The 18974-nt window shown below is 38.5% G+C and overlaps 1 protein-coding gene across 1 annotated transcript in view; it reads right to left on the bottom strand.

Annotated features, from left to right (window-relative positions):
* The window catches only part of NAALADL2 (N-acetylated alpha-linked acidic dipeptidase like 2), a 414540-nt gene that overhangs the window by 18309 nt on the left and 377257 nt on the right, over positions 1 to 18974 (bottom strand). Inside the window, exon 13 of the mRNA XM_059479300.1 lies at positions 5405 to 5498. Coding sequence (XP_059335283.1) covers positions 5405 to 5498 — 94 coding nt within the window. The remainder of the gene's footprint in view (positions 1 to 5404; positions 5499 to 18974) is intronic.

The following is an 18974-nucleotide window of genomic DNA, read 5'->3' as shown; positions in this document are numbered from 1 at the left end:
AGTGAAAGAAGATGGTTTACGTCTGCCCTGGTTTGGGACAAGGTTCCTTTGCTAATGACACTTGACAAATCCACCTTTCCCTAAGCAGGATGTGTTGGCATCTTGATATAAAGGGTTGGTAACTCTGTGAGTCTGAAGTAATTGAAATTCTGATCAAGTTAGGTTGATGCCTCATAAAAATATTCTTCAAGCATATAAGCTTGCTACATTTAAGGTATTTGCAAAATATCATTATCCTTAATTTCCAAATCTTTGGCAAACGTTCTGTGCAGCTGAAGAACTTCCCATTCCCATGTATATAATGCAGGCACCGTGCACACCTTACCCTGGGACTTGTGTCCATATGGAAATGTTTAAATCCACCCTGTAAGAAAGAATCCTTTGGTTTCAGCAAAGCACTTTGTATTCCAAGTAACATAAAGTTATTATTCTGAATCTTATATAAACAATTGCAAATGTCAGCTTTGCCTTTTCAGTAGGGAAACTGAGATAAAGGGAAAATCCATCTTTCTGTACTTGGAAATGAAGCCAACCAGACCACCCTTTAAACACAAAAATCCTGTAAATGCTCTCACCTGTTCTCCACAGCCCTTAAACCAACTCTTTGTTTTACACTCTAAACCAGCAGTTGTCAGAAAACACACCCAGGCCCTTTTTCAGTGCTTCAGTACAAAACTTGCAAGGATGGGCAGTGTTACCTCAGCCAGCCAAGGCCAGAACAGGCATCACCACACTCTGAACTGCACCACCAAGGGAAACTGATTTATGCTTTTCTCAGGCTGAGAAGATGGAAATGGAAGGGCAAATGATTCTTCAAGAAAACCCTGCATTAACTAATAATGTCTTAAGCACCTTGTGATGCCTTTACAGAGAAAAATCAAGCACAACTGTTACCTTGTTAAAGAGAAAACAATGCCACATTATTTTATTTTGTATTCTTTGTCCTTTTGTCTCCAATGTGAATCATGATGAATCATCCAAGCTAGTTGTTTAGTTGCTACAAAAATAAAATTGCAAACACAGTACAGTGACTCAAGAGCATGTGCACCCTTGATCAGGGAATTACACTGTTGAATTTCATTGCATTTGCTAAATGCAACTGGATCCTATTCAGAAACAAGTTACACCAAACAGATATTTTTACAGACACTGAATACAACAGCCTTTCCCTCTGTAACTGATTGCTCTTATGAAAAGCACAGCTAGAGGTTGAACAGTTTTAAATTCTGTTTGTGCCCTCTATTATGAAAATACTTGCCTATGAGTACTTATAGGAAAGGGAGCACAGACAAATCAGCATTTTAAGGCATGATGCTTGTTTGCCATATATGTGAACATGTGCTTGCATGTAAGAGAGAAGGGAAATTGCTTCAGGTTTTGATTAGCTTGCAAATTCTTAATCAGCTATCATGTGCTGCTGTACTCACTAGGAAAATTCTTCATGCTCTGTAAGATAGGATAAGCAGATCAGGCAATAGAAAATCTGAATGGGAAAGCTTTGTAAGCTTTGAAGGGTGTAAGAAGCACCCTAAGGGGCAGAACCACAAATCCACAGACATCCACAGTGCAAAGAATATGCTGCCATCAGCTTCAGTTTTGCTGCCATGACTGCTGCAGCCCAAGTAAACTCATCTGGTGCTGCTCCAGGCCTTTTTGCAAAGAAGTTATGTTAAAGAGGAATGTTGTGACATTTCACTGTGGGCACGTCAATACAGGAGCCTGGAGAAGGGCAGGCTCCAGGGAGACTTCATTGTGCTCTGTTAATACTGAAAGGGGGATTTGTAAGAAACTTTTGAAATAGCACAAGGGGTAAGGGTTTTAAACCAAAAGATTAGATTTAGGCTAGGTGTAAGGAAGAGATTTTTTACAATGAGGATGATGGAACACTGGGTTGCCCAGGGAGGTGGTGGGTGCCCCATCCTGGAAACATTTCAGTGCCAGCTTGGATGAGGCTCTGAGCATCTTGATCTGATCTCCCTGCTCACTGCACTGGACTAGGTGACCTTAAAAAGGTCCCTTGCAACCCAAACCATTCTATGATACTATGAAGTTACCAATGACTTTGTACAGAACTGCTGAAACTTAAGGCCTTCTAACACAGAATAGATGCTCATCCTTGCCCTTCAGGACTAAATGTTTATCCATGGAAAATGCCTTTTTCCATGACTGTCTTTTAAAGGCTGAAAAAAGGTACTAATACATAATAACCTTGAATGGATACTGAAGACAAGATGCCAGTGTCTCATGACAAAAGAGATTTTTCTCTCTTAGATACAGATTTGTTGCATTTTTCACCTCTGCTGCAGTCAAGAATAAAGGGTAGGAACAGTAAAGAGTGAAATTTTCTGAACATTACAGACAGGAGGAGAGGGTAATTCTGAAAAGCACCCAAAATGATCAGGGAAATACAGTCAGGCAGGTAAAATGATGCCAAGCTGAAGAGCAGCAGATAGCTGTAGGCAATGAGCATGCAGCCATCAGTAAATGAGAGAGATAGGTTTCTCTATTGATTTTTTCTAAGAACAGAGAGTTTCGGCTGATGTTTTGAAATGTATGGGTAGAGACAGGGCTGTGGAAAGTCAAGCAGACTTCCCTGGGAATGACTTATTGTAAACCAGATTATTTTAAACTTCTGCTAGTGCTGCCTAGTATTATCACCCCAAGTACTTCAGCTGCAGTAATATCTGTAAAACATCCATTCTGGGAGAAAAAAGGGCCTAACTGATAAGGAGCCACACACAGCTGACACTGAGTCAGCCAAAGAGCTTTAAATCACAGCTCTTGCACTTCTGGAAAAGCAGAAAATCTCATCCACCCTCAATTTGTCTTCACGAGGCTCTCCCTCTCAGCCAGTGGCCATCAGAGATGGCGACAATCTGCTCCAGCAGCCTGTGCTGACAGCCACAGGTGGGGATCTCAGCTCTCCTGCCTGGTGCTGCACGGGCACAGCTCAGGGCTGGGGCACAGACACCAACTGTGAAAGCTTTGCACGAGTCCAAGAGAGTGGCAGTAATAAATGACATCAGTAAATGACATCAGCTTCAACAGCACCCAAGTGAGGGACAACACCAACCTGGCTGAATTGAATTGTGGAAACTGGGTGGCTGAACTTGCTATTGCTGGGACAGTCAGGTGCAGAGGTACAGGAATGATTTTAATCCTAATGAGGTGCTGGAGAATCTCCACCATCAACCCCTGAAACTTGCTGTAACACACACCACATTTTACAGACAGGCTACAAGGAGCACAGTGCTAAGGGCTTGCAGCAGAAAACACAAATATGTTCTGGATAAAAATGCTTGTTTACATACAAAACACCTCTATACAAGTGATTGTACATTTTTCTTGCATATACATACAAAGCACTTCCACAAGAATGCTTAAAAGCACTGTTTGTATCACTCACACACCAGATTTGACACCTTGTCTGCACCCTAACTCAAAAGATTAATTGGATTTTCATAGGATACAAGGCCTAGCAAGATATTAATGTATTTGATTCAAGTTAAAATGGGTCTTGACTTTTAAATGTATGGAAGGCACAAACCCCACACAGCTGCAAGGTGCAGCTAATGAAAATATTCTAAGCAGTCCCTTATTTATGAATTTGTTTAAAATATCACACCTGTGAATAGGCAGGCCTGACCAGCCCTGGGGACCTGAATTTCAGTGTTGAAACCTCCATCTCCCATCATCTATGACCACAAGGTCTCCTGTTAAACATCAGACCATCAGCAGAGGCAGAAAAATAAATCTCTCCAGCCCTAACCCTTTCTTTCATATAAACCCAAAGTTTGTTTCCAACAGTTCTGGTGTGTGCAAGGGGAGAGAACACGTGTCACTTAGCAGCCTCTTCCCCATCTTCCTGAAGAACCAGCCATGAGCCATATGAACATGTTGGGGATGACACAACTTTCCATCCACCCTATCCTGGATGTGCAGAAATGCTCTGTGAGGTGCTGAGTAACATCCCATGGAATTTAGCAGAGCTAATTGCACAGACACCCACCACATTACAGAGTTAAATCCTTCAGAAATGTAAATAAATGCAGTATTAACAAGTATCAAGGTATACACAACCTTTTGTGAGTACATCCAGGAGACTGCAAAAACAATGACTCAAATATTTACACAAAATTTAACTTCAAGCATGTGAGAAAGTCCAATGGGTAATAAAATCTGTGTTCAAGGAATTGGCTGAACCAGATCCCAGAGGCACAAAATTAAGCCTAATGAACAATTATTTTACATGTCAAGCAGATTTACCTTCATCTTTTCTACATTTACAGTTTGCATTGAGTTGGAGAAGGAAACAGCTTACTAAGACATTCCAACTTTGAACTGGAAAGTTTGTTCAACACAAAATCTTTTGAAGAATGAATAAACCCATGAGCCACATAAAAAACATACAACTTCTCATTTAAGTAACTGAAAAAGGACCATTGTCTTAATGTTTTCCAAAATGAACATAAACTGTTCTTTTATACAAGTCAGAGACAGACAAGACATGAAAGACATGAGGAAAATCATTAAACAAAACTCCAAAGTGAACAGCTGGGAGAAAATTTATCCTGCTGGCCCTGCAGCCTAGGAAATAATTTTCTCTCCCTTGAAGTGGTAGAGATAAATGATCTAACTGAAGTTGAGGGGAAAAAAAGTCAGTTTAAATCAACGTTTCCTGTTACTCAAAATAAAGAAAAAGGAAGAACAATAGAAGATATCTCATGTTCAGTTGAAGGAACACCAGCTGAGCCACACTTCATTTGATGACCATCCCCTGCTGTGTTTAGGCTGAACTAAACCAATGTTTATGTGGCACAACAGAGCTAAAATTACTTGTCTTTTTAGATGCTCACTGGTTCCAGACCAATACTTGCCTCCTGACTCCTACATCTTCACAATGATGGATGGCAAAGATTAAAGCAAAGGTATCATACTTCTATGAGTATGTATTACAGAAAAGTGGTGCTTTACAGTGTAGGGAGTGAATGAAATGCAGGGGCAGCACCTGAAGACTTCAAAAAGTCTTTACATTTGAGATATGATCTCACAATCTGCTGAAGGATATGTGAAGTTTGGGTGTGATTTTATAGAAATGACTTCTCTATTTAACAGATCAACTTGAGAGTTTCATAAACCTATAAACAGAAATATTTTTCAGAGTTTCAGGACACTACACTAACCTGTACTGCTTAATTGACAAAGTAACATCAGAAGAAATCTAAAAACTTTGTGGCTTTCTTTAGCACCAAAACTGTGTTTTATTCAGCATTCTATAATGGCCCTATTTAACTAGTAAAATCACTGGCTATTATTCAAGTATTGAAAATATGTATCAGGGATTAGATGATGCTTTTTTCCCCCCTGTAATAATGGAGAACAATATTCCTCTAATGAAAATTACCTTTCAGACTGTTCTGAACTTCTAACGCGATGTCGAGGGCGTTAAACGGCAAAACTGGAGCAGTGGCAATTTGCAAAGTCACTTGTCCTGTTAGCTGAAAAATACAAAAATACCCAAAACCCAGTCAAATTATTTCCAGCAGATTTAATAGTCAGCACTTCTTGTGGAATAGCATGTTTTTTTCATTACATTGGATTTTCAGGGAAATAAGCACATATTTATGAAAAGGAATATGACCAGGACCATTGCCTTTCTGTACATCACTACAAAATGTTCAGAGAATACAATTTATGACCAACACAATTCTGTGCAGTGTGTCTTCTCTGGGCTCAGAATGTTGCAGGATTCTCTGGAGGACATTTTTGCTTTGTTTTCAAATAAATTACCTCAATATTCTAAACATGGGAATGAAGTTTAAAGTTTTACTTAGTTCTCTGGTCCCAGCTATTGGATTTTGAGAGTTTCCACAACCAAAATAAAGAATCACAGACATTAATGATGAGAGGATCAAGCCTAGGGCTAAATGCAAGCTGGCCTGAAGAAGCCACTGCCTTTAGAAGTGTTACGTGACAACTCGATGCACGCAGATGTGCAACTCCCAGGCTGGGTACAACACTGCTTTCTCTCAGGAACTCAGGGAAAGAAATTCCCCAAAGAGAGCTCTCAGCCCACTCCAGACTAGATGTCAGCACCTGTCACAAAAACTCAATGGCATGAATGCTTCTTTTTCAACAGCTCCCAGATAAGGCAGGGGCTGAGAGGCCTGAGAGCTTTTTTCTGTTTACAGAAGGTCAGTTCCCCAGCTCGAGGCTTAGACATGCTACAGGGGCTGTGTGTAGAAATACATCTTTCTGCTGAACTACACCTAGCTGTGATTAAACAGAGGATTTCAGTCTCCAGGCTGCCAAGTCCATCACTGTTTGTGGGAGTTATAAAAACACACTGACAAAAACATGCAAGCAACTTTCATTCATCTTCTTCATATATTGATATGGCAGAAAGGGAAAAAATACCTGTAAGGCTGTTCTCTAAAAATGGAATGATGGCTGCAGGTGATGGTGACCATGTTGATAAAAATGTGGACTGAATAGAATCATATTGTACAATTCCTCCCAAGGTGTTGGGGGAGCAAGAATAATATCTATCCTTCAAAAGCAATATGATAGTTTCTGTGCCAAAAGTAGCATTTTAATTTTACAATAGAAAGTAGCAGAAAGAGACAACAAGCCTCAGTAATATTAAAAATAATAGTACAGCAATTGAAAAGGAAAACCATCTCCCAGGGAAGTGGATGAAAGCAGGGTAATATCAGAAATACAAGTTTCCTGGAGAAAGATTAATAGAACCTCACAACATTTCTCAGAAAGCACAGAAGAAATGACCTGCCCACAGACTGGTTTGGGTACAGAGACTGAGGGAATATGGTGTGTATCAGACTGCAGCCCATATCTGAGCATAGCTGAGAAGATATGGAGATTTACCTCCACAGAAAACAATATCACAGAAGGCACAAAGGAAAAAAACCCCTGCCTTATATACAGAGAGAAAATATAGGGAGGAATAATGTTATGGCAGGCCATTATCAGGAAAAACAAAGAACTAAGAGTGAACTCGAAGATAAAAAATACTATGTCTGGACAGCTGTGTAAAAGTATTACACAGTAACTTCTTATGAAGAAACTTCCCAATTTCTCAGGTCATCAATGCTCAAAGGCCATTACATTATCTATCAGTAATTATACACAAAAATTGTCTGGAAAGGACTAAAAAACACTGGTCTCAGAAATATCAGAGAGGTATTATGAAAAGACAAAAAATGAAACTGTTATGGCAAACTAAAACCTGTACAAATCTGCACCTAAACCAGGTCAATAGAATCCAGCCAGAAGCAACTATAAAAAATCTGGTTCTAAATATCCAAATGACAGAAAAAATCCTTCCATGTCCTGCATGGAACTCTTGCAAAATACACTGCCCAGAACACGAGCACCCTGTGAGTTGCTACAGATAAGCAACTGTGACACTGAAATAACATCCTAATAAAAAACAGGTATTCTACATGGACCCACTGAACCCCAAAACAGCACTACAGAACATTTAAATTCTTCCTTGACAGCTCATTTCTGCTAAAACTTTCACTAAATGACAATAAAAATACATCTCCATAGGTATTTTAGGAAGTGACATCAGCAGTTATAATGTTGTTGCTGATACTTTACAATCTGCTACCACAATTTTTAAGAACACAAAAGCAAGGGAAAAATGCTTCTTTTGTGAAGCAGGAAAGTGGCATTTAAAGAGGACAATACCCTAGTAAGCAACTTTCCTTTATATCATTATCTCCTGCAGAATCTGCCTTCATTTTAATGAATTCTGGCCTTATTTCTGTTTCTTCCAAGGAACTTTAGTTTGCTTTCCACTACAGCAGACCAAATCTGTTCTCTTTTTTCTACTTAAATAAAGTGATACCATCCAAATCTTATGACTGACTGAAGCACTTTTAGGAATTTTACAGTCTCTGTGTAGCACTGCAGACATCTGTGTGTTAGCAAACAGGTAGCAGTGGTGTTTATTAAATCACGTACTTTGTGGGCTAATCTGGAAGGAATCAATCATGTAAAGGAAAGCTCAGAGCATTGATTTGAACAGAGTAAGTAATAATGCTGCAGGAGCATATATCAAACCCACATAAAGCAGCAAGACAGAAAAGGCTACTGATTTCTTATTTATAGTCTTATTTTTGGATATACCATTCCCCCGAGCGCAACACTGAATATACATGGAAAATAAAGACAAGCTTTGGCCCCCTTTTCCCAGGTGAAAAATCCATCAGACTGACTACTGAATTATTAAATGCGAGAATAATTTAGCTAAGAGTAAAGACAACAATTTTCTCATGCAGTAAAAAGCTAAAGCAGAGTGATTGATTCTATTCCCGTACTGAAGTGGTTAAAACACTAATGACAACTTCTCAAACAGCATTTATACATAATACACTTACAATACACAATAACTGTTGTAACATTTATACAATTATCAAGTCTAAGAAAAGATCTTAAGAGTTCAAATGCTAACTCATCCCGTAATGATTTTCTTTCTATTTTAAAAAGAAAAAATAATGACTAACAATGCACTCAGCTGTGAGAAAGGTGTTTTTCAGTAAATGAAAATTTATTGATGAACTTCCAATTACTTAAAAATAAGTACTAATATAAAATGTAACAATAATTGTAGAGTTGTACTTATTTGTTCTCTATGTGGGTGGGGAGGCAGAGGTTGCCCAGAGAAGCTGTGGATGCTCCATCCCTGGAAATGTCCAAGGCCAGGTTGGACAGGGCTTGGAGCAGCCTGGGACAGTGGAAGGTGTCCCTGCCCATGACAAAGCTCAAAGATGAGTTTTAAGATCCCTTCCAACTCAAACCATTCTGTAATTGAATGCATACTGCAAAATAAATCTGAATATTTAAAATAGCTTTATAGCAAAGTAACATTATTTCAAGGTCTTTTACCTAAAGGCATAAACATCTTTGTGGGAAGGAAATAATTGCTGTCCCTGCTTTTACTTCTCTGACACTGTGTAGGACCCAAAAGATAAAAGGAAAAATCACAAACTTAAAAAAATGTTGGTGTTGAAGATGATTCATTATCATGTGACATTTCCAAATGACATTGTAGGTTTTTTCCTCTTCCAGAGTTTTACAAACTATTCCTTCAGGAACTATGCATTCTTGCAATTCTACCTATCTATGAACCTAATTTGACTATAAAATCCAATTTTCAGGAACATCAGATGGATCCACAGCACTTTCTAAAAGACTGTGACATAAAAAAAATAGCTGGATTAAATGCACACAATATGTTCCTCTATATAAATTATAAACATACATTACCAGTTTAGCTGTTTTACAATGCAAATACGGAAATGAAATAAAGTGGAGTTTGGGGGGATTCATCACAGGTTGGGGTTTTTTCTATGTCACAGCTGTTTTCTCAGGGAGTTAAACCCAGTGTTCAAAAACACAACTTTCTTCCTCAAACATCCAAGCTGCCTACTAGCAGCATAAAGCATGTCTGCTGGCACACAAATTTAATTTTTTTTAAAAAATATGAATACTTTAAGCCCAGGGTAGATAAATGTGAAAGGGCTCCGCAGAGTCTCTGTTACACAATTCAGCTTTGCTTTGGGGGCATGCTGCTCCTGAGCCTGCCTTGCAGGGACATGCCTCAGGTGCTGGCTGGCTTTCCTGACAAGGCAGGCACAGCCACCCATGCTCCACTCTGCCACAGCAGCAGAAACTTGCAAGATGAAAAAAATTAAAGGATATTTAGTGGATATGAAGATATGAAAATATTATGCGTGAGAGAGATCAATCTGCTAGAATAAACAGCAGCATGCAGCGTGCAGGAGTTTCTTTGACACAGAAGTTTACACACCGATCTTGGGGTTTTTTTTTGGTTTTCTGCTCAGTGGAATTTGGAACTGTGCCACGCCAACCTCAGTGGGTGGAAGTGCTGAGCCTTTAGGACATTTTTAGCTACATTAGGAGTGTTAAAATCTAAACAGACATCTCAGATCTCTTCATATGCCAGGTTACAAACAACATAACTTAAAAAATCAGGTAAACTGCCATGTTTATCCTTCTGTAAACAATGTCTTCAGCAGTGTTGTACTCCAGTTTTACCTGCTGGAAAGAATTAGGCTCAGATACTTGAAACCTGAGTTGTGCAGCACCAACTCCTCTGCATTTCAAGCCATATGCCTCTGCAACACACTTTTTAAATTTTATTCTATGCATGTTAACAACACTTTACTGACATCTGTGCACTTCCAGAGGAAACCAGCACACATGTGGCAGCTTATCCGCCCAAACCATGACAAACCATGTGAGAGGAGAGGCAATGTGACATGGCAGTGTGGTAAATCTGTGCAGATTCTCAGCTACAAACTCAACATTACCCATCTCTAAGCCTGCCTGCTACAGACCCAAACAATCCTTGGGACTGAGCAGCTCTGAGCCTCACCTTCCTCTGATATCAGCAGTATTTTTTTAAAGTCACATTTGCCCTCACACCTGGCACCTCTCCCTTCATACATCACCGCTGGGGGGTCATGGATGGGGAAGGAACATGGCAGCATTCTGTGCTGTTAGAGGAATCAGTGACACTGTGTTGAAAATAACAAGTTTTTCCTCTTGTTCCTTCCTTAAGATGAGTGGAAAGGTTTAACTGTGGTGACTGGCTGTTGTTTAATCTCAGGTGTTCTTTTGTGCATCAAGGGTCTCTCTTCCCACACACACTGAGGAGCAGAGTGACCTGCTGAGATCTTCTGACATTAAACCAATTATAAACAACAGCCTCAGCCTCCACACCCATGGAAATAAGGAATGAATATCTGCATATATTAAGATCTCCTCTCAGAACCACAGTATTAGTAATCTCAAATGTTAAACCAATCAGCCTTCCTCACCTTCTCCCCCCTGCAAAACTGAAGAAATATTTTTATTAATACAGGCAAATTTCATAAATATGCTGCTTCTGGTTCCCCCTATCCACTCAACTTCCTTAATTAAACATGAGAAATTGAGTCTATTTAAATGAAATCTCTGATTCCCTGGCAATAACAATTTCAGCACCTAGTGTTACCAGATGAATGGCAGCAGTCGTGAGACTTATGATTAATTAATGAGCATTTTTAATAGTGGGATCTCAATTTACTGTGGAAAAAATTCCTGCAGAATCAGTCTACACAGCAGGGTTTTTTTTATATTCATCACCTTTCAAAAAAATTAACTGATTCACACAAGAAAAATCAGAGGCAGGAACATGAGAAAACAACCAGTTCTTTGAGCCTCTATGTCTCTGAAAACCACATTCCCATGGTTAGGCAGAGAAACAGAAATCTGCCCATAAACACATTCATTTTGTGTTAGAGTTGTCAAACTTCAAAAATTCGTATTTCTTAAATATTCAGTAATATCATGTGTTTGTTGTTTGTTTTGGGGTTTTTTCCCTTATTGAAATCTACCTTTGCACAAGGGCATGTATTCACACCTCAGATCAAATGGTATTTTGGGGTATCACACACTGAATGGCACATGCTGTATTTTAGGACAGTAGAGGGCTCTCTGAGAAAGGACTATGGAGAGTCTGTGCTACAGTGGGTGAACCAGAGCACAGCAATTCATCAGAAATACCAATTTCTGAACAAGGAAACTGTGAGTTCTTGCAAAATATTAAATACTTCATTTCAACACTCCCTGCCCCCAAATAATTTAATATTGTTTTATTTACTCTTAGCACAGAAACTATTGATTAGGAAATAAAAGTGATTGCAAATAAAACATGGACTTTCCATCTCTTCAGGTATCCTGTGCACAGCAAGCAGCACTTGACTGTCTGTATTAGGGTCGCACACAGCACTAGGAATCCCCAAAATTACATATTTAGATAATCCAGGACTATGGTAGCTTGGGCTGGCTCTGGAACACAGATCTCTATTTACGTGATCATACACTATGTTTTCTGCATGATTCATGATGAGGTTCTGAGGCACTGATAAATTAAGGTCAAAAGTATCCTCTTAAGTGAATAATTTGCTTAAAATCTAATTTAGTAAATATACAGCACTTAGAACAATTAAATTACATTTTGTATGGATTTCATTCACAGCTGGGAGTGATCACTGATCCCACTACTTTCAGTTTCTTGCACAAAAAAGAAACTCCTACTTATCTCTGCTTTGCTTTTTGTGTACTGGTAGAAATTACTGCTTTTCAAATTATATGTATAAGTACATGGAAATATATATTTTTTTGTATCTAAATGCTTTTATGTGAAGTTTTTAATATCATGGTGTGATTGATTGGATTGTCCCAGGAGTTGGACTTTCATGATCCTTGTAGATCCCTTCCAACTCAGGATTTTATACAATTCTATTAAAAATATTTTAAATTGCATTAATTTATAATGAGGAATGATTCCCCATGCTCTGGGTTATAACTTCTAGATATTATCCAGAGTTTCTTTCCAGTCCTACCTTCTATCCCCATCCTGCTGCTCCTCACACAGTCAGCGCCTGGCCCATTTTGGGCAGTTCTCAGGCTCTTGTTTCTGCAGGGGCAGAGAAGAGGGATGCTGAACTCCTTCCCAAGATAATGCCTTTATTGAGTTAGGCTTGGCACTGTGCACATGAACCTGAGCTCAACCCAGTTTATTTGTAGCTGAGGCAGAGCCACTCTCTGTCTGCACAGGGCTGCTGCTTACACAGCAAGCCATGGAGCCAACTGTGGAGCACATAAACATAAGCAGCAATAATCTCAAAATGATGATTTTCTAATCTATTTAATATTCATGCACGTCAAATTCTCATGGTATCTGCATGCAAAGACAGTGTTGAATTGACTTCTAAAGGGCCACTAGATTAAAATCTTAGGGAAAAGAGTTAGTCAGACTTTTCCCCAGTGTGCATGGTTGTGAGCATGTAAAAGGATGCAGCAGAATGGTCTTCTGCAAAAACAAAATTTATCTCCATAGATCAGAGTGAAAGATCTCCAGTAAAAATAATCATGTACAGAAATTGCATCTTGGACAGATGTTAATTACCTTAAACCAAAATTTTCTTTATTTGCATGTGTAATAAAGCTATTTGCAGGGTAAAACATGCAGTTAGCTATCAGTGCACATGCTTAAGCACAAAAAAATGCATTTTTTTCCTTGTTATAAAGGGAAGTTTGAAGCAAAGAAAGTAAAAGTCCCCTCAGAGTAACAGACAAGAGGCGTCAGTGCAGATTGCTGTGGACTGGTATGAAACACAAACCAGGCTGTGATTAAGAGCATGAACACCACGATCTCCCATTCTACTGGACAGCCTTCCCTGTGTTTGCTCCCAGATAATGAGCATCATTCCCTTCCCCTGCCTCGTGTGTGTGTTTAGGGCACCAATCAGGATGTCAGCACAAGCAGCCCTCCTCCCTCACAGGATAATCAAAGCCCAGGATGATGGGACTCCAGAAGATAATTGATAATTCTGTTAACAGTTGCCAGACAGTTGGCTGGGCCCTGCTGGAGCCTTCCCAGGCAGACAGAAATGACTTAGAGAGAAAAGAAGCAGCAGTGCAAGTCTGCATTTAATCACCCAGGTTCACAAGCACTCCACAGAAACAGATCAGCCCAGAAAACAGTATGTTGTCTCAGAGCCCTGATAATCAGAGATAATCTCCTGACATGCTTCAAGACACATGCATGAACCAAGAGTCTTCCCAGGCTGGAAACAACCCCAGGATCACACACCCAAGGACATCCAAGGACTTCCCAATTTTCCATTTGATCTCTAAAGCCACTTCTTCTGCTCAATCTACAGTCTGAAACTCGTGGCATTGTTAAAAACTAGATAATAGTCATCAGAGGAGAGTGATAATAAAGAAATCTGCAATAGGAAGCTTCAGCCACAGCTTTCAGTTTAGACCTTGATATCATCTTTTTAATCACTCTCCTTTTACAGAAATGGATTTGATTTAATTGAACTCCGAAAAAAAAAGTCTCTAATCATACTTCATCAGCATGCAATTATTATTCAAGGGAAACCATATGTACTATTAAGCACTCTTAATTAAAATAATGCATATAATCTGCTTCAGCACCGAACAGTCATTCTCCTTGATGTTCATTATTATTTTTCTTCCATTATTGTGACATTTTTTCTACTTTTTTTCATCTATCTCAATTTCATTTATACACTTTTTCAACATTAATGATCACAATATCAGGACTAAGATGCATTAATATACCACCATTCTTAAATTTTGCATTGCATGATCTTCAAAATGAATCAGACCTGACTGTGGAGATTGTTAGATGAGGATGAGGAAATGCTATTAGAGGAGCCTCTGGTTAGCCCAAACTTTATTTGCAATTATGTCTTCTAAGCGGCCTTACTGAAAGAAGAATATATGCTAGGCAGCAGCCAGTCCTTAGACAGAATTTAGGGCAAAACAGGGACAATGAAAGAAAGAAAGAAACAGAATTTAGGAGTTGAAACAACTGAAGAAAATCATCCACGGTGGGTTGAGGAAATAGTTCCTTGAGGAACTTGTCAAACTTGGACAGTCAATTCAGCATACTCAACAGAAAAAGCATTATGGAAAGATTAATGACATTACATATTAAAGTCTCCCTATCCTCTCAAACTCAGAAAAGCTGAGATATTTAATAGTTATACAGAGAAAACACTGCTCTTTTCTCTCTTGCCATCTCCTGAAGCAAAGGTACAACGAATTTTTCCCCTCAGGTCGCTCTAATCAGTCAGGATTGGAGCAGTGACAGTTCATTAAACACGACAGCCTGGCCCTGAGGGAGAGACACCAGTGACCCACAGAGCTGAGCATCCCAGGGAGGCTGAAAATACATCCTGCTGCAGCACAGAGCTCACAGAAAAGACCCATCAACATTAAAGGCACATTCCACCTCAGGGGAGAATTCACTGGGGCTACCCCAGACACCAATACCTGCTGCAGCTTTCACAAACAGCCTCAATTTCCTTCCCAGGCAATTACTTCAATTAGGGTTAGGTTCTGCTCTTGGATTTACTTCTGCATGGGATTTACCAAGCCAAAAATGTATTTAAGCTTCTTACAAGGATCAGAACTCAAAGCTGGAATTTCTGTGAATTTTTTCCCACCAGTTTTTGGTATCAGAACATTTAATTTTCAATGTAACTAAAACAAGAAGTAATCAGTTGACTTACAGTAATAATTTGACATTTGAACCTCAAAAGGAGATCTATAATTAAACAGTATAACTTCACAAACAAAGGTGGGGTAAGGTTGCTTGTTTTATTTTAAAAAGAAAACATTAATTAAAGATGAATGTGTTTGGGCTGAGCAACCTCCCCTCAGGTTTGGGGGAAATGCCAAGTCTGACAAACCCTTTGAGTCTTAGGAAATCCCAGGTCAGTTTGATGAACTTGCTGAAGTATTTTATAATTAGCTGGCATGTTCCTGAGACAGCCATTTCACCTGAAAAAGAAACTCCCTCATCTTTCTAACTTGTCCCTGAAAAACACTGATTGAAGACAAAATAAATAATCTTTCCCATTACAGAGTATTTATATAAACAGAGAAAGAAAACTCAGGTCATAGAATAGCCCTTGAAATTCATAAGGAACCCGAGCTGTAAAAATCAAAGTATCTGAAGGTAAAATTGAGATTTATTGGCACATCTGGGTCTATAATCATACACCTGTTACTAAAATCATTAAATTGTGATGGCCATTTCATTCCACTGTATCCTCAGGTGGCTTCTGTGTTAAAGGGACAAAGCAGCATGATCTGATGGAAACAGCAAATATTACACAGAGAAGAACATTTTAACAGAATATAATCTTACAATACTGCAGTAATACAATACTTAAAATACTTAATATACTGGTATTCCAAATATAAGGACAACAAGGGTGTACAAGGACAACAAGAGTGAAGATGTGATTACTGTAGTGAAAGGTAAGATGAAAAGGAAGTATTTGAGGAGTCTGGAGAGTGAAACAGATGGAGTCTGCAATAAGCAAACTATTTAGAAAAAAATCAAGTTGGAATTTGCTGCAGACCATCAACAGGAGCCTGGGCAATGTCTGGAAGAGAAGATTAAAAGGACAGCTGAGGAACATCATTTTGATATAACACTGTAGATGGATTAAAGGAGGAAAAAAGACTTGCAAGGCAAATATGTCAAGATAAGAGACAATTACAATGCAGAGAAATGGTTTGATCATGAGGTCAGGGAAAAAAGGACGGAATTAAAAGAATTCTCTAGAATGAAAATGTATCAGAATGCTAAAATGTCCTTTAGCATATTGTAATCTGTGCATTCAACATAACTTCCCCCATATTATGTAGAATTCTAAATTTTACATAATTCCCCCCAAAGTGAAAAAGTGCTGTGGAATATGGCACTGGCCCAGAGAGAACAAATAAAGTACTGGGAGCATCCAAAGTGATACAGGCATGCATGTAAGTGCACTTCCATTCACAGATCAGAGAAAAACTCATCTCAAAGCTCTTCCCTATGTTAAAACTGAAGACAGATGCAATTACATATAATATTAATTTCCATACTTTAAAATAAATGAAGACTTTCTAGAATCTGAGCATTCCCCCTCCCCCAGCCAGTAGAAAGGCAATGTGTTTGTACTCTGAATCTGAGCATTTGGAAAGGCATTTGATGTACTCTGAATAGCCTTAAACTCAATAAAAATAATCTTCAAAAGAATTTTGATATCAGAGTGAAATTTCTAGAAGATATTGCACTATGTCTACATCATACATCAAAAACACATTTTACAAGTTTTTCACTTGTATTTTCAGAAAAACTAAAAAGCCTTCCAGGAACTGTTCTGATCTTTTGGGTATAGGATAGTGCTGCAAGATTCTGAACCCTAATGAACAATATATTCATCCAAGCTTCATCCAATAATAATTATATGGGATGTTTTTGGAATGAGGAATTGATCAGAATGCATATTTAACACTGTGTTTGAAGAAGAAAATAAGTTTTTACTTACAGACAAATTTTAGAAAATGGCAGATTTTAGAATTCAGTCATTAGGCAAAATGAGTGAGTAACAAGTAACTCCAAGTTTCCTAACACCACTTAAACTCCATTTCACTTGATCAATACTGACCTCACAAGATATTTGAACCAGGGAAACTGGAAATGATGCTAAATCTGGCAGTTTTTAAGCACTGCCAGCTGGGTCCTGCTGAGGGTCACTGTCCCAGGGGAGTCTGGAAGCATCACTGTGTCTGTCCATTCCCAAATGTTTGAATTTTCCACTCCAAGAACAGCAGACTCCAGACACAGTATTAGATTAAACCACTATATCATGCTGATTTGTTAATATTTATTTTACCTCCAGTCCTGCAGCAATTCTCTGCACACAACCCTCGTGTCCCTGAGACAGAGGTTAAACTTGACTGAAGACAGAGTTAATTTTCTGCTTACTCTGCTTAAGTAACAAATGACATTTGCAAAAGAGGGGATGTGAAGGGGGGCACCAGTACCATCTAAGCTGAGGGGTTTATTTGTGAAGAATATTACATTAAAAGAGCCCAGTAGCTATTAAGGATTATTAATCTTCATTTACAATAATAGCCATATTTAACAAAAAAAAAAAAAAAAAAATAGGCTGTACTACAAGTCATGCAAAAGCCTTTCTAATTGTCAGCCCTGCTAGTCTAAAAAAGCCTTCACCCTATTCATTCAGTTATCATTCTGCAGCTTATAATTAAAGTGCTAATATATATCAGAATTCTTTGATCTCACAATAAAGAATTCTTATACTAAAAAAAATCAGAACACAGTAATGACAGGAAATTCGAGTTTCCAAGGAAAAATTAAAAGAAACAACCAAAAGTGATGTAATTAAGGGAAAACTATTTATATTGAACAAGAGAAGGGAAAAACTTTGTGAGAAGTCATTTTGGATTGTGGAACAGCTCATCAAATAAAGCAGCACAAGACTTTTCTCTTTGTAGTTAAATACAACCTCGGAAGAAAGGAAGTGAGTATATTGTACCAGCACGAATGGACTAAATGACCTCAAAGTTCTTTAGCTTAATCTAATGAGCAGAGATAATTCATAAATCCTGAAATCTAACTTCAATTAGCATGAGTTATCATAATGGTTCACAGTATCTCATCCATGGTATTTTATTTTCATTCTGAATTCACATTTGAGGGGAGAGAAAGTCAGCAGCATGTCACAAAGTCTGTCTAGACGAATGCAAATAAAAAACCCAAGTGTGGCCATCTGCACTACCTACAAGCATTATTCTCAGCACTGAAGGTCAGCAGAACTCTTACCACAGTCTTGTGTCTTACTGCTCAGTGTGACTGGAACTTGACTTGGAAAAAAAAAAAATAACAACAGAAAATCTAGAATTGATTTTGTGTTTTAGTCCACTAAAAATAATCCTTTTGTATTGCTGGGGATGTTAACTGGAGAATGTTTCCTACCCCAGGTTAGCTGGCAGGTGCTAAATAAAGCTGGAAACTGAACGGGATGGAGTCAGCAAGATCCCACACTGCTTATCTGCCAGTGCCACCAGTGCCTCTGAAAATGGATGCTGAGCTTTGAAATAACATTTCAGAAGCAATTATTGGTTCCAAGATGTGAGTGGACACCAGGCAACCTTGGCCCTAAGCTCTGGTATTGTCAGCCCTTCCCTCACTATCTGCTTCTCAGGAAAAGTGATCTATTTAACACACAAGGGTTAAAAAAAAAAAAAGCCAAGCCTAATTAAATCCCACTGCTATCAACCTGCATTCAGTTTCCATGAGCTTTGGATTAGGTAGCTCAATACATTTTCTGAACATATTACTGTGGTTGTTTAGCAGTGTAAAGGATGTGCTTTGCATTTTTTCCTTCATTACTTTCTGTGAATTAAAACCATTAAGACTAGCAAGAAAAGCAACACAACTCAGTGTATTAAACCAACCAAACTGAAAGTGAGAAAGAGCTTCTTTCTTAACATTAAAAATCTTCCTATTAAAACATTAACATTAAAAATCTTCCTAT

The sequence above is a fragment of the Ammospiza nelsoni genome, chromosome 10, assembly GCF_027579445.1.
Source record: "Ammospiza nelsoni isolate bAmmNel1 chromosome 10, bAmmNel1.pri, whole genome shotgun sequence".
Classification (NCBI taxonomy): domain Eukaryota; kingdom Metazoa; phylum Chordata; class Aves; order Passeriformes; family Passerellidae; genus Ammospiza; species Ammospiza nelsoni.
This window is presented reverse-complemented; position numbering and strand designations above follow the sequence as displayed.